At 43.2% G+C, this 27,589-nt stretch overlaps 2 protein-coding genes across 2 annotated transcripts in view; both read left to right on the forward strand.

Annotated features, from left to right (window-relative positions):
* LOC306789868 (glucosamine-6-phosphate deaminase 2) overlaps positions 1-4,518 on the forward strand; it is a 32,120-nt gene extending 27,602 nt beyond the window's left edge. The window contains exon 7 of the mRNA XM_079285941.1: positions 4,351-4,518. Within this exon, the coding sequence (XP_079142067.1) occupies positions 4,351-4,355 (5 nt within the window). The 3' untranslated portion in view covers positions 4,356-4,518. The remainder of the gene's footprint in view (positions 1-4,350) is intronic.
* Positions 4,519-4,730: 212 nt separating this feature from the next.
* Positions 4,731-26,991, forward strand: dglucy (D-glutamate cyclase). Its single transcript, XM_079286214.1, has 15 exons — positions 4,731-4,795; positions 5,848-6,004; positions 6,921-7,074; positions 7,974-8,060; positions 8,405-8,558; positions 9,615-9,765; positions 10,529-10,651; positions 10,738-10,983; positions 20,100-20,217; positions 21,130-21,272; positions 21,394-21,493; positions 22,052-22,200; positions 23,066-23,185; positions 24,541-24,701; positions 25,433-26,991. Exons 2-15 carry the CDS (start codon positions 5,902-5,904, stop codon positions 25,592-25,594), a joined length of 1,971 nt encoding a protein of 656 aa, XP_079142340.1. The 5' UTR covers positions 4,731-4,795; positions 5,848-5,901; the 3' UTR covers positions 25,595-26,991.
* The last annotated feature ends 598 nt before the right edge of the window (positions 26,992-27,589 follow it).

Below are 27,589 nucleotides of genomic sequence, written 5' to 3' on the forward strand. Positions count from 1 at the left end.
ACTCCTAAAACGTTTTTAACAAACTACACCCTTGTTTCATGAGTATACACAAGGAAGCGAACAAGTTGGCGTGATGACATTCTTTTGTTTCATTGCGCCACTTGACAGAAACCGCATCTTTAAGACTCAAGAGGCTTCAAAATTCATGAGAAGGGTATGTATTTTATATCATTCTTGTCTGAATTTTGTATTTTAAAATGGGTTGCAGGAACTTGAAAGAAGATTTGACTGTGTCTCAACAGCTTGTGCAGTGTTAGTCTTTTTTTTAATTAAACAGTGTGTTGAACACGGTGGATGTTTTGCGAAATCGTGATGTCTCTACCGGCAAAAGCCTTGTTTAAATCAGGCATATGACTCGGAGGCTCTTATAAGATTGCACCGGTTAGACCGGTTGTCCAAAACCCCCTGCTGCACTGATGTGTACGGTGGGACACACACACACATACACACACACACACACACACACACACACACCCACACACACCCCCAGGCAGGCTTCTCGGTTCATGAGAAGTGCCAAGAGCTGAGCCAGCAAATTCACACAAAGAACGAAGACTGAGGCGCCACCATGTCGGCCGGAAAGAAAGAGGCCCTGGAACAGGTGCCGGACAGGAGGGCGTTAAGGTCATTGGTTAGGCCTTGGGGTAGATATAAATAAACTTACCCTTGACAGTGAAGTCGCTGGAAATGCTGACGGGGTCATATGAAAACAAAGGCCTACCCGGGCTTTCAAAGATTACGCTGGAGTAAGGGATTTATGTGTCATCAATCAAGTTATGGGTGAACTGCTTGGGGCCCCCAGCCCCGGACGAGTATAAATAGGGGCAGTTTTGAAACAGCGGAGGAGTTCGGAGTTGGAAGGAGTCTCGAACCCCGTGCGGGCTTCTGCCTGCACGGAGGTGAAACTTTAACTTTTTGCAGATCTCCGGACTTTGAGAGTCAGAGTTTTTAAGAATACTTAGAAGATTTTTTGAAGTCGAGTCAGGAGAGAAAGCTCACTCTGTCCAGTCCTGCGCTGGGTGAATCATTAACTTTGTCCTCCGTAGGCTACACAGCCAGCCCGTCTGCTGGCTGAGTCAGTGCTTTTAAAGATCCTTTGTCTGTAAAATACTCTGAAGGGGTTTTTGAATACTTAAGTGATTTTTCTTATATTTTTCAGTTAACGATTTTTTCTCTGTATTTTGGACCAAGAGATTATACTTTGATTTCAATGCAAATAAATAAATAACGAATTAGTTTCTTCGACCAAATCCTTTTCTTCATATTTTCTTGAGAAGCCAGCCCAGAGAGGGGTTACGCCTCAGCAGATCCCCTTCAGCCCCTGAGGTAAGTTGTGTTTGATCCAGCTCGGTACATTACTGATGGCATTCTTTACATGCTCCAAACCATACTGATACTTATTCAAATTAGTTTCGCTCTAGTTTAAGAGAGGTCACCGGGATAGACCTGCTTGCGTTTGAAAGAGCTTTATATCTGTTTGGGCTCTCAAGCAGGATCTTAACAATTACGAAAGGATTAAGAAAAATCTAAACAAAAGTAAATAGAAGAGACCAGTAAAAACTGGACTCTTATAAAACCAAATGATAGTCAGAGCGACAGACTACACTGTCCATATGAGTTACTGCGGATCGATTCAGATAAGACAGTAAGCCAGCCTTCGACCGGGCTGGTAGTCAATTAATTAAAGAATATTCGGTACAATATTAGAACCCGGTAAAGATCAATCTTAGAGTAAAGCAGTGCGCGAGGCAAACCAGGGAGAAGAATTCGGGAACCCCTTTTCCCCAATATCTCCCGCACGGTCAGGTGTGAAAATCATATAGGGAACGGATTAAAACGTATCCTCTCCTTCTAGCCAAATCTTACGGCACCAGGGGTTCATACAGGGAGGGACCAGCTCCGCCGGGCACGGGTCACGTGGAGTCTGGGTCCCTCTGGTGTATCGCAAGGGTTGATACACTGCCGGCAGAAACTTCTGCCTTCTGGGCATCAATGTTGGTACGAAGATAACTCTGCTCAATCTTTTATGCGTTTCACATGAAAGGCCTCCTATTTGCTTATTACTATTTATTTCCAGATGAATTGAAAACATTTACATAAGGAATCTAGTTTTAATAACCCAAATAGAAATAATAAAAACAAAACAAAAGAAAATTAATTAATTCGTTTTTCAATTTTTTTTATTATCGAATTAAAGATCGTGAGGGGTCACCCCCCAAATTCATGTAACAAGTGCGAGTCAGAGCTCTCTCTTCTATACTTAATTGATCGATATATTGCTTTAATATCTGATATATTGTTCAACGATGTGTGTCAAATTCAATCATACAGGTATCACTCCGCTGACACACTACTTATTCTGTTAATAAGGTTTACTAACCATTGAATTTGTTGTTTTTTTAAATGCCACCTATCAAAAAAACGATGCATTATCTTTCCAAATACAAAACAATTTTGTCTCTGTCGATTTTAAAGTGCACAGAAAGTGTTTGAGTCACTATCGGATTCAATAATCGGGAGTCGGGAGTCCTGCTGGTTCTCATCAGGGAGTGATGTACACAAGGTGATCCCAAGGTGAACCCAAACAACTGCAATTAACTGTAATTAACGGTAATTAAGTGAGTGGAAGGACAGAAAACCAGCAGTAGTCAGGGACAGTTTTGAAAGCTGCTTTCTACTCGTTTAATCTCAGAAACAGAAGCTCAGCCGATCCACACAAAAATACAGTTTTATCATCATTGCATTTGTTGCAAACTACAACTTTTAAACCTCAACCCTTTGGATTGATTTTCATCAGACGTTGTTTTGCTGCTTTTTCAATTAGTAGACACGTGGGAGGGAAGTGCAGTTTCTTAGTATTGATTTTCTCATCATTTACACAGAATGGATGCTGATACAGACAACAGATTACAATTATACGAGCACTAGGAGAATTCAGCATACAGAACTGCAGAGCAGAATATCTAATGGCCTCTGCTAGTTGCTTACCAATATTTTTGAGTATGGAGCCTAACAGTAAGGTGGATGCAGTTGTATCAGCCTAATGCACACACGACAGGTGTTTAAAGTCCAGATTGTCATCATTTACAGGCCACAATGTTAAATCCAAGATGTTACCTGGCATTGCAATTATGTTTACCTGGTCTGTGTGTCATTGATACAATGCTACGATTGTTTTTTGAGAATAACAAAAGGTGTGGTTCCCAAAAAGATGACACACTTTTAGGCGAGCCAGGAAGTAGGCATGACATTCTTTTGTTTCATTTAGCTTTTATTTTGAAATGGGGTGTGGGGGAGAAGGGGAGAGGAGACAGAATCATAATGTTAGATAAACACAAACCGGTTATTAAATGACAGGCTCATCACAAGCATTTCAGTTAGGATTCATTCTGTGGGGCTTTTATTTAAAAATGGTGTGTGTGTGTGTGGGGGGGGGGTGGAGGAGGGGAGAGGAGCGTATGTGCGCGTGTGTCTGTGAGTCTGTGTGTTTATAAACATCACTAATTGGCTCAATCGCAAACACCTGTGTGCCTGAAGCCATTTGAAAATATTCTCCATAGAGATCCCATTGAAAAAATAAAAAGCTTAATCATTCAAAAAGTTTAAAGGTTAGAAATATGAAAAGTCATAGCACACCTCTGGTGAAAGAGCTGAACATTTTAATAGTTGAACGGTTTCTGTAGCTTAAAAAATGAAGGAGAAGAAGAGGTGGGACGGAAGAAATAGAAGTTGAATAAAGAAACAGGATAACAATAGTTGGAATGCTTAACAGCATTCCAACAATTATTGTGAGGAATATTTAACATTGACATGTGATCAGTCTCTCCACATATATTATTATTATTAAAAGGTGATCTGTGCAACTTTGTTGTTCAGGAAGTTTGTATCAAACAAGTAGCCCTTCATACTGCTCAGTACCCTTGAAGTAGCTCTCAGTTTCAAAAAGGTTGGTGACCCCTGCTTTATACACATGTCATAATCCTCGATGTTAATAGTTCTCCCTTTACCCCATTCCTGACTCCTTTTCATCTTGAGCCATTCATTTAAATGATTGACCACATTCTCCACTTAAACATTAACCCGAGTGAAGCGGACAAGAGTGGACCAGTCCTTGAAAGGCGGAGTTCTTCCCCCACTGCATGGCTTCCACTGCCGTCTGCATAGTGTCTGCATGGTGCTCCGTCTGTGGCTCTTACTTGGTCCAGAGGCAAAAACCTGAGATTAGCACGTGTGTATCGTGCAAAAACCTGAGATTAGCATATCCCAGTTTGTCCATGGAATAGGAGTGTTGGGGTCTGGTGCCACCTCCTGGCTGGCTGAGCCCCTCACATGTGTCCTTCCTCATTTAAGCCTGACCTGAGATCTGCCAGAAACTCCACCTAGGATAACCACACCCCCAGCTCCGGCCACAGAAGGCCACGAGGAAACTGCGGCCTCATCAAATCCTGTCAGGTCACATGTTACATTCGCTGGTCGACAACAGACTGTGTGCGAGGACGGATAGCTCCTATTCGTATCTCCACTCCTTTTTGTGCACACAGCTGGCAGGAAGACGACTAATCCTCTCACCGATGATTACCGGAAGCGACAAACCGACCACGTCGCCTCAGCCGAAGTTAAATCGTCCTCCCTGCAGCGAGGACAGATCGAGCCTGCGTCTGCTCCAGAGAGAGCCACGCCACCGACGGACCGTGTCCGCGCCAGCGCAAACGCCGCGCCGACAAGCAGCCCCCACTCCTCGAGGAACAAGCGATTCCTCCACGGAGACTGACCATTTTTTACGAAGCTTCTCAAAGTAAGATTCATGATATCTGGGCATAGTTTAGCTTAATTTAGCCTTAGTTTAATCTAGGTTATTCATTTGTGTGTTGTCATTCCCGTATCTTGTTGTGTTAAGTCACTGCCGCGTTATACTGAGGTATTGCGCTTCCTATGCGTTACATTGTGTACTTCCTGCTATGACTGTTTTGTTTGGGGATTATTTTCATTTCATTTTGTTCTTACTCTATTTTCCTTAAATCGGCTCTGTAAGTGAAGTGTAGAATCGCGGCTATCGTTCATAAGCGCCGTCAGTTCACAACCGACAACGGCAGACTTGTGCAAGATAAGATCAGCGTTCCTCATTCTCACTACGACGCTCGCCGCACGCAGAAGCTTTGATCTCTCTGTCTCTCTCTTTTTATTTCTCTCTCTCCCTTACCTACACACACATAGAACCTCTGTTTGTGGGTGAACCTCTCTCCCTCTATTGTCCCGGCACACGTGATTACACACAGCAACCTCTCTGCCATTTTGTCTAGGTCACTCGTGTCCGCCATCTTGGTTTGTAGTTCTAAGGCCCCTCCTCTTTTTATCACTGATGGAATAGGTTACACCCCCTCGTTACACACACACATACTTACATACATATATCCTTCCCCATTTTATTCATTTGACTGTAGGTATTAGACACAAAAGTGTATGATGGTGTTTGTTGGTTGCAATATTACTTGATTTGATCATTTATTATTTTGATTTAATAAACTCTGTTGTACTTTAAAGAGCAGTCGTCTGTGATTACTTGTGCATATGTGTGTAATGAAAACTGGATGTAGTAGTCTGTGCTCGAACTTAACCCTTCACTGTCACTGAATGTATAGTCATACTCAGACTATTGACATTATGAGTGACTACTAATTATGAGACTTAGTTTTATCGTTTGGTTATTGGTCCCTGTTCGCAGGGTGGTGCCCCGTTGTTATTAATAATCATTAATAATTGTTACATACATTAATAATTCTATTGATGTCAAGAATTCAGTTTCTTAGATGCTGATAACCCAAACACGCTCCTCTACGTTCCCAACAGGAGGAAGTAATTGCAGTAGCAGTCGGAACATCTAACAGAAGCACGTGTTCTGTAATGGAGCAGTCAAATCATTTAAATTCTCTGAGTCCTGCTGAGTTGAGGCTGTTAATCAGACAGGAAGATCCCAGAATAAGCACCACGACTGGATTAGCTAACGGTAAGAACCAGTGTATCACCTCTGTCCTGTTGCATGTGGCACTGGAGCCATGCACTTGGAATTATTTGTGGTTTACTGGTACAATCTTAACCTAGGCTTGAACAATTAGAGGGAACTATGATAAGAATAGCTATGATTACACCCAACTTCTAGGGTCCTTTTTATCCAGTCAGTTAGAGAAAAGTATGACTTTCTACAGATAAATGTACTATTGGGCTCCTATTTATTAAGATATTCCATTCGTGGTATATTTTACATTTCTGTATAATCATGACTTACAAAAGTGGTTATTTTAATTGAAAACAACAATTTAAAAACTTTAAATTAAAATAAAATGAAAAATTATGAAAATGATATTAAGAATGAATGTAAGTCACATCGGACAATGCTTTGATGTTGCTGTAGTGGCTATTTGTCAAAGAGAAATAATCCAAAGCAAAACATCAAAAGGCCACTGATGCACCATTTTAGTCGGATTGTAACTCCAGAAGTCCAATGTCCAGTCGCCATTTGCTGCAAACATTCGTCCTGCAGTCTCTCTCTTGCTCTGCTAAAAAAAAGCATGTCTCTTCCTGGTGCATCACCTGACACTGACCCACCCACTACCTATACCCCTTCACCTAGACACGTGCCCGGCCTGGTGCTCCGTGTCCCTAGTGTCAACAACAATCAATACAACAATAACAAATAATCAAACTAATGAAATAGCGCCAACAGTTGCACTGACAGCAACACAAGTTAAAAGCTCTACATGTAGCTGCTCAGTTAGCCTGTCAAACCAACAACTCTGTTCCCCAACTGTCTCTTATTTACACTCAACTGCTGGCTGTCTGCTATCCACCTGTTTGATTGATCCAATCTTGTTGTCTGATTTGTTTCTGTTATAACATGCATAAACTGTTCTTGTCTGTGTCAGGCTACCAGCAAGCTAACGTCATCATCCTGCCCAATCATCTGGCCGATGACTTTGAAGTTTTCTGTCGCAGAAATCCCGCCCCCTTGCCACTCCTTTATCGCAGCCAGTCAGGGGAGACGTCCTGTCCGCCTCTTGCGAGACATGCTAACATAAGGTAGAACACACACGCACTACACGGAGTATAGTTAGAGATCGGTCTATAGTTGGCCAACACCTCTGGATCGAGAGTGGGCTTCTTAAGAAGAAAAATAAGAGCATGTCTGTTGTGTGAGACATGCGAGTGAAAAACACGTCGAATACACTTGTGGTCTAGACGGGGCATTCGTAAATTGTTGTTTGTATTCTTTAAATCAAAGCAGTGGTCGTTACAGACACATCTGGCGGAGATCTGCGCTCTACTAAAAAACACCTTTCCAGTGCTTAATAAGCCATGGGAACGATTCCCCCTGTAAACAAATTTATGTTTATGTTAGCTCTCTTTAACTCGTGTCTGGTAATGAATGTTCAATGTAAAACATTGATGTGCAACTTCCCACACACCACTCAGCATGCTGCTCTGTGCAGACAGCAGAAGTGTTTACTGATTGCCAACCCACCACATGGTGATGGACAAACATGTCTATCAGCTGATGTTCATGGAGGGCATCAGCCAATCACACACTTTACCAAAATAGTCAAATGGGTTTTTAAAATGTCTACAACTACAACAGTATAGAAATCCGTGACATGTATTTACTGAATACTTATTGGCATTTTACATTCACTTGTTCTTTAAATGTTATAAAACAAATATATAACAGAAGTTTACACAGGAATGTCTTTTCGTAGAAAACGCCGTTACGTCATTGCTGTTAATAACGTCCCAGATGGCTGGTTGACCATCCATTACATTAAATGCAAACATTATGCTAAAATAATTTTGTGGCTAAATGTATTTATAGTTTGTTCAGGCATAATAGAATCCATTACATTTCTCTTCTCACATCTCGGTGCTTCACTTTAATCTATGCGGACTGTACACCTCACTGTTTGTTTGTCTTTCTGTGTCTGCAGGACAGATATTTCTCAATACTATGTGTATGAAGAGGGTTGCCTGGTGAAAACAGTCTCAAGTCTGCAGAGTTACAGTGCTCAGCCAAGGTATTTAAAAAATGACGAACAGACCACTGCACTAAAAGGAGTTTGGTTGAGTTCAAACCCCAGGTGCCCCATGCTTGTAGGCCAAAATGTAAAAATTAATGAATATTGTTAAAATTAGGTTAAGATAGACAATCATGTTTTAATGGAAATGTGTTACCTATGCAAAGATTTTAAGCCGAATTTATATTTTGTATGTTTAAAAAACTGCACCATTGTTTGTAAGCAAAAAAGCATAAAGCATGTACAGCCGGCCATTGTCACACTCCCAAAGGAATCAAAGAAAATCTCTCTACTTGACTTTGTAATCCTACCAGTCTCACTCCTTTTTTAAATTGTGCTCCCAGGACTGCATCAGAGCAGCAGGCTGCACATCATGGCTTATGGTCAGACATGGTCTGTTTCTATCTGGGCTGCAGTTTTGGCTTTGAGGGCCAACTGAAGAAAGCTGGAGTCCCAGTCAGGAACGTGGAGCAGGGCACAAATGTCAGCATGTATAGGGTATGGATCAAATATCTACCAAGCTGTATGTGCTGCAAATAAACTGAAACACCTTTTGTATAATTTACCTGTCGCAGTGTGGTGAATAAAGGTGACAAGGATAGGACCCAAGTGCAGATTAAACAAGTAGACAGGACCAATTCAGGGATTTATTGCAGCTATAGGTTTACTGGCAGTGCTGCTAGATTGGGCTGGTTTCCGCCCAGTTGGGCTACATTTGATTAAGCTTGGCTAGAAAAAATTGTGTTGGGCTGGTACATGAAATTTGGTAGGGTTTTAAAAATATTGTGAAAATAATATTAACAAACAGTTTTATGGTCAAAAACATGTACTTAATTTCGTCAACTTCAAATTCAATAAATATTTGATTGACGTGAGTTTATACAATCTTTGTTGGGGATAAAGGAGGACCCACTTATCATCATGTCTTTGACATTGACAAAGCAATTTATGTATTTGGTTTTCTGACTATTTGTGGGTTACGATAGCCTATTTATCCAATCATAATTTCTTTATAGAGCTGAGGTCTACACCAGAGCGGCAATTAAGGATTTATTTAAATGTTCATTATTGATTAATGCATTGGGGATTTGTTCCAAACGTGCCAGAAAAGATTAGATTACACCACCAAGGTGATATTTCTAGATCCCTTGTTTTCTCTAAAAAGCAAAGATATACACTGTTTAATGCAATAAAATAGCAGATCAAATAAAATACTAGCTTTTTAGACCTGAAATCCCAATCATCAAAATAGTTGCTGATTATTTTTCTGTCAATCAATTGTTTATTTCTCAACTAATTGTTTCAGGTTTGTTAACATTATTTAAAACAGTGTATTCAAATGGAATACAATCTATCAGGACATAAATAGAGCACGCGAAATACATATATTATATTCTCTCTCTCTCTTCATATGTATATATATATACTGTATATATATTATAAATAATATCGTGTTTGATCATTTGGACAGCACACTGCTTATGACTCAGCTTTATGGTCTTTGTCACATTTGATTTGCATTTTATCTGTTACGATACTTGTGTGTGTGTCCAGACTGCAGTTCCATGTATTCCTGCAGGAGTGTTCAGCTGCCCTCTAGTGGTCACGATGCGTCCTGTTCCTGCTGGCATGCTGGATGCAGCAGTAGAGGTTACTCACCTCAACCTGCTTGCACATGGACCTCCTGTACACATAGGAGACCCAGGTACACACACACACACACACACACACACACACACACATACACACACACTTTACTCCTCCTCAGCCGCTGACACACTCATCCACGCCTTCATCACCTCTCGACTGGACTACTGCAACAGCATCCTGTACGGCTCACCCACCAAAATCATCAACAAACTACAATACATCCAGAACTCAGCTGCCTGTCTGCTCTCCCACTCCACCAGAGACCACATCACCCCAGTCCTTCAGAACCTCCACTGGCTCCCCATACAGCAAAGAATCCAGTTCAAGATTATTCTCATCACATTCAAAGCCCTTCATAGCCTCGTCCCTTCATACCTTTCTGACATCAACACGCTCCCAACCGCAACCTCAGATCCGCCGATGCCATCCTCCTTACCCCCCCTACTCTGTCCAAGCAATCGGACCTAGGGGGACAGGGCCTCCATCGCTGCCCCCTCCCTCTGGAACTCCCTCCCCCAGTACCTCAGACATTCTCCGTCACTCGCCACTTTCAAAACTGCACTTAAAACTCATCTGTTTAAATCTGCTTTTAACCTGTAAAGTCACTTATGTATGTTTGTCTTTTGTTTATCACAGATATAATGTCATCTCTCTGCCTTGTTTATATTGTTATTGCCTTTATTCTTTCTGTCTTTACCATGGAAAGTGTCTTTGAGTACTTTTTAAAGCGCCATACAAATATTATGTATTATTACTATTTACACAGGATAATAACCTTCATTTGGCAGAACATAACTTTGCTTTATTTGTGTTTGGAGCTCTCCTCGGAATACAGGACCTGTCCAGACCAAACTATGGGGAGCAAGTACAGCTGCAGCCGGGCGATGTCCCAGTGTTCTGGGCCTGTGGAGTGACCGCTATAGAAGCAATAATCAGCAGCAGTGAGCAATATGATGGATTCATTCCGTACCTTTCTCATAATTTCTTCAAGAAATGTATTAAGACCTAATTTTCTGTCTCTATCCAGAGCCGTCTTTGGCATTCAGTCACTCACCAGGCTGTATGTTCCTGACTGACATCCCAGACTCGTCTCCTTCTTCTCCCACACCTCCACCCTCTGAGGGCTCAGCAGGCTCGCCCTCCACGGGTCACAATCTTGAACTGATTCCCTTCTGCTTTCTGGTATCCCACAATCCCTTGATGTACAGTTTGGCATCTCAGAGGGCCGTGGCAAAGATCAGACAGCTGGAGACGATTATTGGAGAGGACCCAGGTAAACACGTGCAAAGACACATCACAGCTATTTTCATGGGTTGCAGGGCAATGACGTAGCTACTCTGATGACTAATGGAGGTCCATTCATTCTTCCCCAAAACAATATGCGGTGCAGTTGGAGCTGGTATACATTAGGACGTTCAGTCCTGCAGTCATGAAGGTCTTCACTATTTCGGCATCTGTCCACGGACTGTTGTTCTCCTCCGCGTTGTCCTCCATAGCTCTCTGCTAGTCGCAGCATGGAGCGAGTGACGCAAAAGACACTTTGAAATCCAATTGGGGTGACGAGTGTCCGGAATTAGACGCCTCTGTCTAAATAAAATCTTGGAATCACATTTCACACCACCTCCAGATGTGGTTTGGATCCGATTTGCAAAAATCACATTTCATGTGGGTTTTTTTCTTTCCAAATGTCCAAAAAATATTTGGGCTGGCAGTCTGAACAAGGCCTCAGTCTTGTGTTGGGGTCTGATCATATGGCTTAAACATGTGCTGTGGACAAAGAGAATCAGGCCTTCACTGTTTCAAGCACAGGTCTCATCCTGACCTGTAGTTTTGAGGAGAGCAAAGGAATTTCACACTCGGGTGTGAATTCCCCCCCCCCCCAAAAAACCATGGTAACCGCTGCAATCTCATTGGCCGAAGGCCAAGAGAACCCAGGACCCCTGTGGTTCAACCCCTGTTCTACAAAACTGTCTGCAGGTTCACACTTCTCCGCTTTTCCAATCGACCTCGGTTGAGTTAGGGAGCATGCAACCGCTCTTCGCCCGGACCTTCGTCCTGGACGCATGAAGACACATCGGCCTCTCCTCCCCCCTCCAGCACGACGGAGACCACGAGGAAGCAACGGCTCTTCTCCCCTACTCAAACCCTGACAAGCCATTTCGTCCTGGACGAAACAGCCCGCGATAACGAATCTGCTTCAGCGATCCATTCAGTGCTTTTTGCTCCTTTTTCTTTCCGTGCACAAACCGGCACAGAGGAGCCCGACAAAGCCTCGCTCCTCTCCTGACCGATGATTACCGGTAAGACGCACAGACCACGTCGTCTCAACCGAAGTTAAACTGTCCTCCCTGCAGCGAGGATCGTCTGCGTTTCGCTCCAGAGCGAGCTCACGCCACGACGGCACAGCGCCCGCTGCAAAGCCGCGCTGCAAGCAGCCTACCCCCCCCCCCTTTCTGCCGAAGAAAAAGGACAAATTTGCCACGAACACTTCCACGTTGCAACGAAGCATCGACAAGTAAGATTCTTGGCATTTGGGCATAGCTTAGCTTAAATTAACGTAAGTTTAATTCAGGCCATTCATTTATATGTTGATATTCCCGTGTTTTTGTGTGTTTAAGTTACTGTCGCGTGATATCGAGATATCACGCAACTCTTTACGGAGCAGAGAAGCTCCGCTGTATTGGTGTATTAACTATGACTGTTTGCTTGGGATTTATGTGATTTCTTTTCATTTGTTTTATTACACTTCGTGTAGTATCCTCTCCTCATTAAATCAGCTCTGTGAGTGAAGTGTGGAATCTCGGCTATCGTACATAACTGCTGGCAGTTCTACCGGCAACGGCACGTTGTGTACGATACGCCAGCGACCCCCATTATCACTACAACGCGGACCGCACGCAGAAGCTTGATTCATGACCCCCACCTTTGCTCTCTCTTTCTTCTCTCTGCCCCGGGGAAAACCCCGTTGAAACGATCGCCTCACAACACACGTGCTGCATAGGCACACGTGATTACATACAGCAGCCTAACTGCCATTTTGTCCGAGTCACTCGACTCCGCCATCTTTGTAGTTTTTAGCTGTAGTTCTTAAGGCCCCTCCCCTTTTGGCCAGCGTCACTCGACGCCGCCATCTTTGTAGTTTTAGCGGTAGCTGTAAGACTCTCCTTCCTGTTCACCCACAGACCCACACACACACATACACATACACACACAGACATACACCCTCATCCATTTTATTCATTCTTTAGTTTAGGCATATAAAATTGTATGATAACGTTTGTTGGTTGCAATAGTAATTGATCTGATCATTTATTATTTTGATTTAATAAACTCTGTTATACTTTCAGGAGCAGTCGTCTGTGATTACTTGTGCATATGTATTTGATAAGACTGTATGTAGTAGCCTGTGCTCGAACTTAAAACCTTCACTGTCACTGAATGTATAGTCATACGCAGACTATTGACATTATGAGTGACTACTAATTATGAGACTTAGTTTTATCGTTTGGTTATTGGTCCCTGTTCGCAGGGTGGTGCCCCGTTTTTATTAATAATCATTAATAATTGTTACATACATCAATAATTCTATTGATGTCAAGAATTCAGTTTCTTAAATGCTGATAACCCAAACACGCTCCTTTAGATCCCAACATAATGGTGCCCCGTGTGAGGGTACGTTATTCCAGTTTTGTTACAGTATATATGCACATTAATCCATAATTAATTTTGAATAATAAATTTTCCAAAAAATATTTTTTTCGAAAAATTATTATTTTTTCTTCTTTTGAATGATCCAAATTCCTGAAACTTATTTCCCAAAATAGGTAGGCTTTGATATTCAAAATCTTTTCTTATTGTAATTAAATTTTTGATTTTAAATTTTGATTTTTAATCTTAATCTTTAATTCCCTTCTCGAAATTTTATTTTGTTTCCAGGTTTAACTATTTGTTTCATTTCTTAAAACTAACAGCCAGCTGTGTAGTAGATTTTATCGTTTATTTGTAATACCTTGCTTGCTTTCTTAAATCCCTCAAAGAAGTTACACACAGCTGTCACAGGCCCAAAGTGCTAAACCACATTAGCATTTTCGCACCTCTGGCTGCAAAGCAGTAGTGATACCTCAGAGCAGCAACAGTAGAAACGTAAGTCACAGAGCTAGACATTTCACTGTGCGCCTGCATGAACCGTAACACTAACAGTAATTAACATCTAACAGTAGAAACGTAAGTCACAGAACTAGACATTTCACTGAGAACCGTAAACACTAACAGTTTCCGTTCTAACACTAGGGAATTAACAACTACTGGGAGTCGTGCTCATTAGAGAGAATGAGCAACGAGAAATCCCCCATTCCTGGAGCTGTAGCTCCAGAAGACACCGCATTACGAGATGCGGTGGCTGATGTCCTCGGACTCACAGCAAAGGAAAGAGAGTACTTTGAAAAATACACTGCTGTCCTATGCGACGAGCAATTAGAGCAGCTGGTGGCTTATGTAAATAACCCAGCAGGTAACAGAGAGCGCCTGATTCAGGACGTAATCGGCGAAATACTGCTCATCTACCACCAGAAAATGCAGCTGCAAGCTGCCCGAACCCGGGCACAGAGCGACGAGCGGCAACGCGAGATCTGGACACTCCGAACAGAGGTTCAGGAGTTGTCACGTGACTGTAGAGCCCTACAGTCAGAAAATAGTAGCCTGCGCAGTGACCTCAGAGAGGTCAACCTAGAACTCTCTAAAGCATCAGAGAGTGATGACAAACTGAAAGCGCTTCAAGGTGTTCCAGCAACCCCGGTAGGTACGGCTACCCCCTATCGAGCCTTTCAGCCCAGTCATTTCTTGGTCTCGGCTCCCTCATTCCCCGAGACCCGAACCACCTTGCATTTCTTGAAGGCGACATCCCCAACCAGGAGGAGAGAGGACCAACACCAGGTCCTAGTCGGCCCAGGTGGCTTCAAAACCACCTCAGGCGAACGAGATCCTCCACGCAGTTCACGAGCGCGACAAGAACTGACCCCATCCCCCTCAGGGAGGGAGGATGATAGCCGTTACCACCATCGCGAGTATGGAGACTCAGACGACTCGGACGGCTCAGGCCCCATCAACCTTGGAGGCCTGCGTACTCGACAGATTGAGTCTCTGGTAAAAGACGTAGAGCGTTTCAATCCCGATAATCACGACTCGAGCATTGATGACTACCTTAGGAAGATCGATCGCTACCTCCTCGACCTATCGCGGCCCTCATCGCGCGAAAAGCTAAAGCTAGTGTGGAAAACCACTGCGCGAAGCGTCCACGCTTTCGTGGAAACGCTCCAGCCGAGCATCCGCGACTGCTATTCATCCCTGTGTCACACCCTTAGGGAGGAGTACTCCCTGTACACCGACCCAGCTTCTGCCACCCTCTGCGCCTTTGCCATTTCCCAGGAAAGGCTAGAGTCTCCGAGAGACTACTTCAGGCGCTTGAGATCTGCGTACTTCCAAGGACGTAACGCCCCAGGTCTAGAAGAAGACCATGCCTTCAAGTCGCTTTTCTTGCACAATCTCCACGACAACGTGAGATACGATGTTACTATGCACTGCAGAACGAGTAACCTCACCATGCCAGAGATTAGGAAATACGCGCAACTTGCATGGGAGACACGCGGACGGCCGACAAATCGGTACGAAGACACCGCCATAGTCTTAGGCATCCAACAGTCGAGCGACTCCGACCTAGCGTCGGAAGACGACGAGAGGACTTGGCCTAGCGAGCCCTGGTCACCCCCGAGGAACAGACGACCCTGGCGGTCGAAAGACCAACGGAACCAAGGGGGTGAAAGACGCTCTCAAGGGCAACATCAGGTAACGCTGACTCGCAGCCCACCTGACTAAGCCAAGTGACCTTTCCCCCTGCTGCCAAGTCGACGTGGTAGGAGGGGGGAAGAGAACTCAGCACACTTCCGGAAACGACCACTCCCATTTCGCACCTCGTTCTTCAACCTTCTTGGGCGACCTTGCTCGCAAAGGCAATGCCCGTTATGTATATCTCTATACATATTCTTCAGTCTTACTGGGGGGTCATAACACTCTTGCTCGACCCGACTCCGGGTCAGAAACGAGCCTCATGTGTTCCCCCACCTTTTCGCATACACCTCTAGGGTGCCACAACCTTAGAGGCCCTTCGAGCACCCCTTCGAGCACCCTAGCTCGTAAGATCTTTCGTCAACTAAGCCTTCTTCTCCTGCTCTGTCAGCATGAGCCACCTCCAGCTTGTTCAACGAAGCCACCGTCTTCTTTCAGCCGAGTCATCTCCCGGGCCTGTCAAGTCGCCAGTGCCGTAGGTAACTGAACTTGACCTGTGCGCCGGACCTGTCTCCATCTCTAATTAGGAGGGTGGGGGGAGGGAGATATCACCAGCCCGCCATGACACACTCCAGAGTGAAACTGTTCGCGACGTTTCCCTGAGTGCTGGCGGTAACGTGGGATATCTGCCCTCGCCACTTGAACAGCGCGAGGGGGGTGGGCTCTCTGACAACAGAAACTTAGAGAGATGCACTTCACAGGAAGTACACTCGAATCTCGCCAGTGCCGAAACCAACCGGCAGAATGGCAGCTTACTATTGACTACTAACGTTTAACTGCATGCTTCAACTCACCCTGTAGACATGCACTAACCGCTAACGCATCCAACTTCAACCAGAACAGTTGCATGACCTGAAACGTTCATTGTGACTGTAAACTGATGCTCCACGCTCATAGAGAACCCTTTGCATGCTTTATAGACTCTACCAGAAGTAACCAAAGAAGACATAACCTCTGCCGTAGCAGTCAGATTTAACCCAGGACCTCATCCGAGAAGGCTCAGCTGTCAACAGCTGGAGCAGCGAGAGACCAGCCTAGCTAGTCACACTAGCCGTGCTAAGAAATCGGTAAATCTGCTACCACTACTGTTATGCAACCCTCACAGGTACCTCTGGCCTACAGTCTTGGCAACGCAACTCCAATATCGATAGATTCTAAAACTTAGACACAGGACTCGCTCTAAATCTACCGATTAGAGTGAGGTAGACGCACATATCATATACTAATAGATCCAGAAGCGACAGACAAACTGGATTCCCTCCTATTCATAACACCACGTAGCCAACCTACGACTGCTCCGCCGACGGACTCCAGTCCTGTCTAGGAGTTGAACCAGTCACCACTGTTTGCCCCTCACCTGCTTCTTGTCTTTCTATTCTTTCCTTCTCTCTCTTTTGGGTTTTGTTTTGTTTATTTGGGTTGTTACTTTCTTTGACACTGTGCCACAATGCTAGAATATCACAACATCATAATAGCGATTGAATTATTTGGGAATAATGTTTTGCTCACCTATGATTTGAATTGTGTATGATAGTAGATGTAGGTAGAAGTAGTTAAAGTCATCTGCCCAGATGCCACCTTAGTCATCTGCCCAGATGCCAATGAACTCTGAACTTGAACACCATGAACTTGACCACTATGAACCTTGAACTCTATGAACAATGAACACTGCCTGGTTTAACCACTGCTTTTGGTCTCAGGAACACTTGGACTGTCTCACCTCTTCAGGTTTCCCCACCACATGGAAGCACGAAACAGCCCTTGGTTTGCTCTAAAGACCGAAGCCAACACCTCGCTCTTCAGAACAAAGGGGGGATGTTGGGGTCTGATCATATGGCTTAAACATGTGCTGTGGACAAAGAGAATCAGGCCTTCACTGTTTCAAGCACAGGTCTCATCCTGACCTGTAGTTTTGAGGAGAGCAAAGGAATTTCACACTCGGGTGTGAATTCCCCCCCCCCCCCAAAAAAACCATGGTAACCGCTGCAATCTCATTGGCCGAAGGCCAAGAGAACCCAGGACCCCTGTGGTTCAACCCCTGTTCTACAAAACTGTCTGCAGGTTCACACTTCTCCGCTTTTCCAATCGACCTCGGTTGAGTTAGGGAGCACGCAACCGCTCTTCGCCCGGACCTTCGTCCTGGACGCATGAAGACACATCGGCCTCTCCTCCCCCCTCCAGCACGACGGAGACCACGAGGAAGCAACGGCTCTTCTCCCCTACTCAAACCCTGACAAGCCATTTCGTCCTGGACGAAACAGCCCGCGATAACGAATCTGCTTCAGCGATCCATTCAGTGCTTTTTGCTCCTTTTTCTTTCCGTGCACAAACCGGCACAGAGGAGCCCGACGAAGCCTCGCTCCTCTCCTGACCGATGATTACCGGTAAGACGCACAGACCACGTCGTCTCAACCGAAGTTAAACTGTCCTCCCTGCAGCGAGGATCGTCTGCGTTTCGCTCCAGAGCGAGCTCACGCCACGACGGCACAGCGCCCGCTGCAAAGCCGCGCTGCAAGCAGCCTACCCCCCCCCCTTTCTGCCGAAGAAAAAGGACAAATTTGCCACGAACACTTCCACGTTGCAACGAAGCATCGACAAGTAAGATTCTTGGCATTTGGGCATAGCTTAGCTTAAATTAACGTAAGTTTAATTCAGGTCATTCATTTATATGTTGATATTCCCGTGTTTTTGTGTGTTTAAGTTACTGTCGCGTGATATCGAGATATCACGCAACTCTTTACGGAGCAGAGAAGCTCCGCTGTATTGGTGTATTAACTATGACTGTTTGCTTGGCATTTATTTGATTTCTTTTCATTTGTTTTATTACACTTTGTGTAGTATGCTCTCCTCATTAAATCAGCTCTGTGAGTGAAGTGTGGAATCTCGGCTATCGTACATAACTGCTGGCAGTTCTACCGACAACGGCACGTTGTGTGCGATACGCCAGACACCCCCATTATCACTACAACGCGGACCGCACGCAGAAGCTTGATTCATGACCCCCACCTTTGCTCTCTCTTTCTTCTCTCTGCCCCGGGGAAAACCCCGTTGAAACGATTGCCTCACAACACACGTGCTGCATAGGCACACGTGATTACATACAGCAGCCTAACTGCCATTTTGTCCGAGTCACTCGACTCCGCCATCTTTGTAGTTTTTAGCTGTAGTTCTTAAGGCCCCTCCCCTTTTGGCCAGCGTCACTCGACGCCGCCATCTTTGTAGTTTTAGCGGTAGCTGTAAGACTCTCCTTCCTGTTCACCCACAGACACACACATACACATACACACACAGACATACACCCTCATCCATTTTATTCATTCTTTAGTTTAGGCATATAAAATTGTATGATAACGTTTGTTGGTTGCAATATTAATTGATTTGATCATTTATTATTTTGATTCAATAAACTCTGTTATACTTTCAGGAGCAGTCGTCTGTGATTACTTGTGCATATGTATTTGATAAGACTGTATGTAGTAGCCTGTGCTCGAACTTAAAACCTTCACTGTCACTGAATGTATAGTCATACGCAGACTATTGACATTATGAGTGACTACTAATTATGAGACTTAGTTTTATCGTTTGGTTATTGGTCCCTGTTCGCAGGGTGGTGCCCCGTTTTTATTAATAATCATTAATAATTGTTACATACATCAATAATTCTATTGATGTCAAGAATTCAGTTTCTTAAATGCTGATAACCCAAACACGCTCCTTTAGATCCCAACACTTGTAACAATAATTACACTCAAAAGTTAAGATTGACTGCCACTCTTGAAACTTTGCCCAGAAAGCCACTCGTCTCTCTCTCACCATCTGTACTTCTGTTAGTCCCTATGCAAGAGATTCAGTGTTGCTCATAACATATGAACACAATGCACACGGCTCCATCTAGCCATTGTGTTGAGTGTGGCACTGCAGGGAAAATCTCATCATGAGCATCTAATCCATTAAAGCTCCTTTGTGTGCTTTCAATGCTAAACTACATGAAAAGAATAAACCAACATTAATTGAAGTACTCTGCTCACATTCCCAGTCAAGCCAAATTTTGATCGGATGAAAAAGACGGATATGAAGGGGTGATGGACTATTTGGCAACATTCCTAAAATATCCAATTCAATAGCCAAACAAGTATGCGTTGTGTTAATATTCATATATGGCATATGCCAATGATGACGTGACCTAGATAGATCTATCTCTGGCTCTCTATAGAGCTGCCGTGTTTGCCAAACAGTCTCCTCCCCTTAGCTTGTAGCATAATGAAATTAATAAGCAGAAGGGTGGTCTTTACAACAAGATTTAGAACAAAACACCAGTCTTTATATTTCAAACCAAACTAGTCAATTAAGAACCCAGATAATCTGGATCGAATGTGAAAAATAACAGACATGAACTGATAATGTTCGATGGTGTCCAGCTATTTCTCACCTACTACTTAACTCTGACAGCCTCTGTTAGCAGTGGGAATGATGGAGAGGTCAGTGGCTGTCTCAGTACCAGCTTTGCTGGATGTGATGATGCAAGTTTGTTCCTTTTCTCTGAACCAGGTCAACGAGGAATCAGAGCTTTATTTGTTCAGGATGAACTTCTGCGCTCCTGTCTGGCACTCTCCCACGCATTCTCTGTTGCCATAACTACTGGCTTTCCAACACACTACATGCACAGGTATGTACTTGACACACAGGTATATTTATATACAAAGCCATGCAGTGGTTCTCACACTCCTTTTTAAAGTATTCTTTCAACACATTATCCTAGTCCCCATTTATTTGAATTGCTTCCATCCTGATGCATAGTTAATTGTTGAGTATGTAACTTGTGCCACGGTTCTGTTTGGTATCACGCCCATGGAGCATAACTCCACAGGTGAATGCTGGCTGATGAGAGAGCAACAGGCAATTAGCAGTGAGTCCGACATGTCTTGACAGCTCAAACTGCCCCAACCAGAGGTGGAAACAAGCTTGAGTGGCAGACTTTTACATAAAAATGAACGTCCGTTACGTTCAAGTCCTTGCCAAACGAGTTGACGCATTGCTACTTAAGCCTATAGCTGCCAAGGAGAGCTCTCTGTATTTCACAGTGATGTCTGGTGTCCGTAGCGACTTTCCCGCACAGGGGGATCAGGGGATCGGCCTCAGGAGCGCTCTCTTCAAGTCTTCCCATGCAATTTTAACGCAGAGTTTCTTTTTTATCTGGAGCATCCACTCCAGATAGCTGCTTCTCTGTCGCTATGGTTTCTCCCATATGGTAATTACTCTCACTGCCAGAAGGGGGAGACAAATGTTCTGCTCTCCAGCTTTAACGTCTCAGTCGCAAAGATCTCCGTTTGTTCTCATTAGCTACACCCATGGCGGTAAGTGGTAATTGCAGGGATGTTTTTTGATCAACCTTCCCAGAGAGAGCCGCTTGTGATTTTTGCCCGGATTGTCGCCACAGACACCCAGTTTGTAAAGCTGAAAAAGCAAAGGCTTTATCAGTGGGCCTTATGCCCAATCTCCATTGTGTTACCTCAATCGGCAACAGATTGTGACTGAACAGATTTTTATTGAAATGAAAATCTTTCCCCTTCTCCTTTAGTCCCCCTGACGAGACTGACGGCCCCCCTGGAGCCATTGCCATGGCGACCATGCTGCTGTCGCTAGGGAAGCGGGTGACAATGGTGACGGACAGGAGAGCCTTGGAGATGAACCGGGCCATCATTGATGAAGCTGTGAGGACAGGTGGGGAAGAGATGGACCTTAACCCGCCGCCAGAATCTGTTAACGCCACTGAAATGTCATTCATCATTGCTCTTGAATTGAAATGGTTTTGTCTTGGTTTAATAGTCTGTGTCACCCTTAGGTGTGCTGAAAACTGCAATCCCACTGGTCACATTTGAAGACAGCGGCCCAGACTCTGCACTACACTTCCTGTGTCACCATGGAGACCCCAGCAAGCCCAGGTGAGCTGACCTGTCATGTGTGTTTGCAGTAAGGACGAGGACACAATAACATACCCTTTATTGTGAAAGAAAGAAATAAAGTAAACCTTTACTTGTGTGTGAAAATTCATTCTTTTCACTCTGTTGTTATTTATACACATTACACATAAAGGCACAAATATATGGGACCTATACACGTGCATTAAAGGAGGGATGGCAGAGCGGGGGGAGGGGGGCCATCAACAGATGTCCCGAGCAGTTGGGGTGTGTTGGGGTGCAGTGGACTGGCATCCGCTGCCAGTCCACTCTGGAGAGTGGACTGGTCCGTACAGGGACTTGAATCGGCAACCCTCCGGTTCCCAAGCCAAGTCCCCACTGACTTGCGTTACTACCATCCCAAAAAGTACTTCACATCAGGACTGATTCTCTAGAGCAGTCTGGGTTGGTTCGATTAGTGTCCTTGGTATAGATAGTTGTTAGTGATCACACTGCCATCTGGTGTAGTCGGCATTATTTAAAACATTGAGTCTTTCAGCTTTAAGAGTGTAAATGCAATGTGCTTGTCATGTTTAATACCAGGTACGACCACCTTGTGGCGATAGAGCGCACTGGACGTGCTGAAGATGGAAATTACTACAACATGAGAGGAGTAAACATCAAACATCTGGTGGACCCCATTGATAACTTGTTTATTGCTGCCAAGGATATACCAGGAATAATCACTACAGGTAGGTAACACGTATTGTTGTTCATTCGTCTTCATAATGCTTACCTTTTTATTACTCTAATTTCGGGATTCAAACTGCAAGTAATAATGGAACAATCATGTTGATGATTTCGTAGCCTTTCAAAGAAAAAAACTGACTGCGTGTTTTTCCACTGTTAAAGCTCAATTTACATATTTTACTAGCACAGAAAAGCCAGAATTATGACCCAACATATGTGTGAATTATTCTCAAATCTATTGTCACATATTAGTATTAAAAAAACAACTCATAATACTGTTTAATTTGTTAAAATTATTATTATTAAAACCAAAAACCCACTGACTGTTCTCCTGGTTAAATTATAAAGTCCATCATATTCTTTGAGTGAGCAACGAGTTGTTACTTAAATCACCTCTATGGGAAATCCAACTCATACCAATGATCTTTGGTAATAAACGTTTTAAACTTTGGCACGAGAGAGGGATAAGGTAAAGTTATGGCATCTTTTTCATCTCATTTGAACAGCTAACAGAGAAACGTGATACATTCAACAAACAGCTCTTTTGTTATTTGCTGAGTGTGAGTGTTTGCTGAGTTTTGTTATGTGACATGCTGAGTAAAGTTATTGATGCGCCTATCCAATTAGATTAGGAGCTCTGTCTCCTAGGAGATGTGACAAACATGAAACTAAGTCAAAGTTCCAGGAAATGTGTTGATATAAATCTCTTGCTGTTTCCAGAAAGTGTATTGCATTAACTTCGCCGTCAGACTCAGTCAAGCTCTCACACAGTTGGTATACTCTTCTAGAAATGATTATGAATATGTCTGTTGCTCACCTCTGAATTTCCCAATAGCTCATCAGATGTTCCTCTCTCTGAGCCTGCAGGAATCGGTGATGGTGGTAATGAGTTGGGGATGGGCAAACTGAAGGAAAAGGTGAAGACTCTGATGTCCAATGGGAGTCTCATAGCCTGTGATGTTCCTGCTGACTATGCCATCACTGCTGGTATGGACTCGCCATCATTATACTCGTGCAAATTTAACACCGAAGATTATACGGCTGCTGTTGTTATGGGTGCATTACCACAGCACAGATATGCTTTTAATACATGTAATGACTGTAGCATCATATGGATACATAATATGCACTCTGAAATGCAGGTACACACCAACAGGTCTACATGCAGAATGCATATACAGTATGTCAAACATACACACTGAACACCTGGCCTCTCCATAACCAAATTACTTCGGCAGAGATCTTTTCCAGACGTGGTTTGTGTGCGAGTAATTGCAGAATTGCGGCAGTGTATGGTTGATTGCGTGCAGCGTAATGGCTCAGGGAGACATCAATTATTGTTTCAATGTATGTTTTAAATCTCCTTTACTTTTTACTACTGAATTTTATTTCTTACACTGTTTCTTTAATTGTTTTTAAATCTCCTTTTCTTTTGCCTTATGTTTTGATGCTTTTAATGGTTTTATGTGAAGCACTTTGAATTACCTTGTTGTTGAAATGTGCTATACAAATAAACTTGCCTTGCCTTGCCTTGCCTTGTATGTGGTCTGAGATGTATGTGGCCCATGTCAAGTACCAAAAGTGGTTAGAAAGTTCCACAGGGGAGGAATTATATTATCTCTATGCTAATCTTTTATTAAATGGAGACGTGAAACCAAAAAGAGGAAATAATCAGGAAATAACACACAACCTTTTTTGGGGCGTAAGTAAGGTCATGTGCTGATTATGAGACATTGGCCCTTGGGCACAGACATACAAAAGGCCCAACCACCTGACCTTCGTGTGAGCAAAACACACAGACTTGCCAGATGTTTAGCCTCTTTTTGTAGTTGTGTTGTGTTTCTTTGTTGGCGTTCGGCATCTCTCTGTGGTTCTGTGTCTCTTTCTGGTCATTTTGCATTCCTGTGTCGTCGTTTAGTGTCGCTTTGGAATGGTTTGTCTTTTTGTAGTTATTTTTGTCTCTAGTTTTTCCCATTTTCGTCGTCATTTTGCGTCTCTTTGTAGTTGTTTTGTGTCTCTTGTATTTGTTTTGGTATTTCTTTTTTTTGTCTGACATTGTTTTGCTCCTTTTAGTAGTTTTGCATCTCTATGTAGGTGCTTTGTGTCTCTTTGTAGTCATTTTGTGTCTCTTGTTGTCAGCTTGTGTTACTTTGAAATTGTTTTGGTCTTTTTGTTGTTTTTATATCATTACTCATTGAGAACCACCAATTAGGCTTTGAGAAAGCAGTAAAATGCCTTTTCAACTTTAAAAAGTTGTCTTTGGAGTTATCCGTCTTTGTTTTGCCAATGTCTGTGGTTTACCTGCCTTCTCCCACTCTCACCAACGTCCTTCCCTCCTGAAGGGGTGTCTAACTGGGGAGGATATGCTGTGGTCTGTGGGCTCTATCTGCTCCACACCTGCCCCTCCCACCAGCGATACAGAAAGAAGGGACTGGGTTTGGAGAACACAATCCCCCAAGAACAGCTCCAGGACTGGACTGCTAACCTGCCATCTGTGGACAAGGTGACACACACACACACTCACACACTCACACACACATGCTTTTCTAAATAATCTCTTGAATAAAATGTCTTTTTGAGATTTCCATCTGCTTTCTCACATCCTCTTAATAATCAATATCTGTTTTTAAGACGTAAATCATGTGGAAAGCAAAATATATATCTTCTTGATTTACATAACACTTTTTTAAAGCTGAGAGCACTAAATTAATCTACAGGAACTTTTTCAATTAGATTTACTCTGAAGTAGTAAACTACAAATTAGTAAAAGTAACGCCCAAAGTGACGAACCCACAAAACATTATCACAACTCTGCAGTTCCCATCAGCTCTACAAAGTCTTAAAGCCTCTTTTACCTTATTTGTGGGGGGGTTCTGGCCTGCATACTCTCATCAGCCTCATTTCCAGCATCAGCTGGCAGCTGTTTTGAGTAAAGCCCACCGTACTACCTGCCCAGCACCAAGCAGTAGACAAACTAACTTCGACTAGCTGGTGTTTTCCTCAGAAGTCGGTGGAGAAAAGGAGAGTGAATACCGGATATTTGCCAAAAGGCAAGGGATACAGCTCCAAATGAATGCTAATATAATGCACCGTTTCCACTGGACGTGTAAGCAGGAAACTGTTTGCTTACACATTCGCCATGAATATTGTGTTTCCAATGAAAAACAATTGTACCTGTGGTACATCTCTAGGACTGGCTTTTACACACACAAACACGCTCTCTTTCTCCTCCAGGAGGAGTCCATCCTTTCCACTCTGGTGCATTTTGGGATAAGAAGTGGGAAAACTGGTCATCTGGCCATGGAGGTGGATGGTTTGACCTTTCACCCCACACACTCCGACATCATCACCAGACTCCTGGAAGTCACACTAGGCTGCACCACTCCAAACCTCTAATTAACTTTTCCTGTTTATTCTCAGCACAATTTTTTTTTAAAGGCACAGATCAAAAAGTGAATTATTTGTGTCTGTGATATTGAATATTAACATCACCTTGATACAAGTAGCCATGTACGCTCAGAGACACACCTGAGCACACACACTCATATACAGATGCACAGGCTATCAATGTGCCAGAGGTGGCATTCTGTTTCCTCTCTATTCAGATTGCCATAAGGAAGTGAGAGAGAAAGGACTGAATGAAAGAGGTGTGTGTGTGTGTGTGTGTGTGTGTGTGTGATTTTGATGCTGCCTTGGTTACCGTTCAGCCCTCTTCCTTGACGACAAAGCAAACTTCTCTCTCCCTCTCTCTCTGGCTCAGGCATGAAGGAATGAATCAGAGCTCTGACACTATTCTCATGCTTTAAGAACAACATTTTTATCAAATGTACTTTGTGGGGGTGTAGTTGATTCATTGGCAGTAACGTGTGGTGTGTGAATAACTGAGATGTTATGGATCTTTAGCACAGATTTTCCAACTATTAGATGTTGTGTCACTTAAATGGGCTGTGATTTTTGTGTTTACCTTGTAAACAGTTATATATGCAGCCGTTCGCATGCAGACGGCTAACATACTGCACTTGGCTGCTTTTCAAAGAGTTTCTTTTGTATATAGTCAGGAAACGTCTTAAAAATATTCGGCCTTAGTTTAGATGCACGACTGATGTGGAGGTCCTTTGGGATGCAGCGACAGAATGCTGCACAACAAGTTGGATCCGAACATAAAATTCACATGTGACCTTGATCTTCAGATGTAGATATCTGACAGCGGACTATGCCTGCAAACGCAAAAGAGAGAAACACTTCAGATGACTTTGGAAGCACACAAATGTTTTGTCATGTCCCTGGATAGTGGTACACCACTATACATTTTGTGTTTTTGGACTAGTCTATGGTACTCGAATACATTTCAAACAGTAAACACATATTTGCAATTGCATGCTTTTTAAAATTTTAGAAATGTGATTTTATGAAGGCGAAAACTACACGTCCACTAATTGTATTGTTTTTATTCAAATGGTTTTAAAATGTTAAACCTGATGAGAAATTATTTAAAAACCAGAGACACTGTTGGCCCTTGTTTGGCAATGTATCAGTTGTTAAAATCAAACGTTTACTCCCAAACGAAGCGAGGCAGTATCAGTCACACTGATGAATATTAGTAAAAACTGTAATAAACTTCATTCCCACATCAGTTACATTGATGATTTTATAAATATTAAATGCCGCTTACTATGCACCTTACCAAGTGATTTACTTCTCAGCAACACTCCAATGACTGTTTATGTTGTCAGACATTCAATAAGTGTTGAACATTCTTGTACAATATTGCTGGAATTGAAGCTTTGATTTAAATGTTACTACCAGGAAAATTAAAATGTTACGTATTGTAATGTAATTTAAATAAAAAAATATGCCACTCATCTGAAGTCTGTCTCATAAGGGTTAGGTTTTCGTTTCTTTTCTTATTTGCGCTACATTGATCTGTTGTGCACCTTTATAGCAGTTGAGCCGGTTTTTGCCGAGTAGTACCTTTATTAGTGTATGATCGCGCAGAGGCCCATTTTAATGCACAACTTTTTAGTAGAAATAAACACATTTATAGCCTGTTAAAAAGATAACCTTGGTCTCTAAAGCTAATTTCCTCATAGCCGCTAGCTCAGGTGTGTTTGTGGTGTAAGTGCCTTTTGAAGGATTTTTCATGCAAATATTGGACCTAAAATGCCTTGCTGTGCACCGTCCAAGAGGTCTGTGCTCCAGTTCTTTTGGAGAGTGAAATTTAATTTTTATTTTATTCAGTGGCGGGCCGTCAGGGCCTGCAAGCCCTTCTCTGCTGGCCTAAACAGAATCACAAAGCTGTTTATATATATATATTTTTAATTATAATAATTATAATTTATTTTATAATTTAATAATTTTTCTTAAATGCACTAGATGTATTATAATTTATAA

The sequence above is a fragment of the Melanostigma gelatinosum genome, assembly GCF_949748355.1.
Source record: "Melanostigma gelatinosum genome assembly, chromosome: 16".
NCBI classification, from domain to species: Eukaryota; Metazoa; Chordata; class Actinopteri; order Perciformes; family Zoarcidae; genus Melanostigma; species Melanostigma gelatinosum.

Bases quoted from the DNA above. Each gene is read 5' to 3' on its own strand.
- dglucy (XM_079286214.1), top strand. From the start codon at position 5,902: ATGGAGCAGTCAAATCATTTAAATTCTCTGAGTCCTGCTGAGTTGAGG. The intron at 10,984-20,099 runs GTAAACACGTGC...TCTCTGAACCAG, and splicing joins GATTATTGGAGAGGACCCAG to GTCAACGAGGAATCAGAGCT. The intron at 20,218-21,129 runs GTATGTACTTGA...CTTCTCCTTTAG, and splicing joins CCAACACACTACATGCACAG to TCCCCCTGACGAGACTGACG.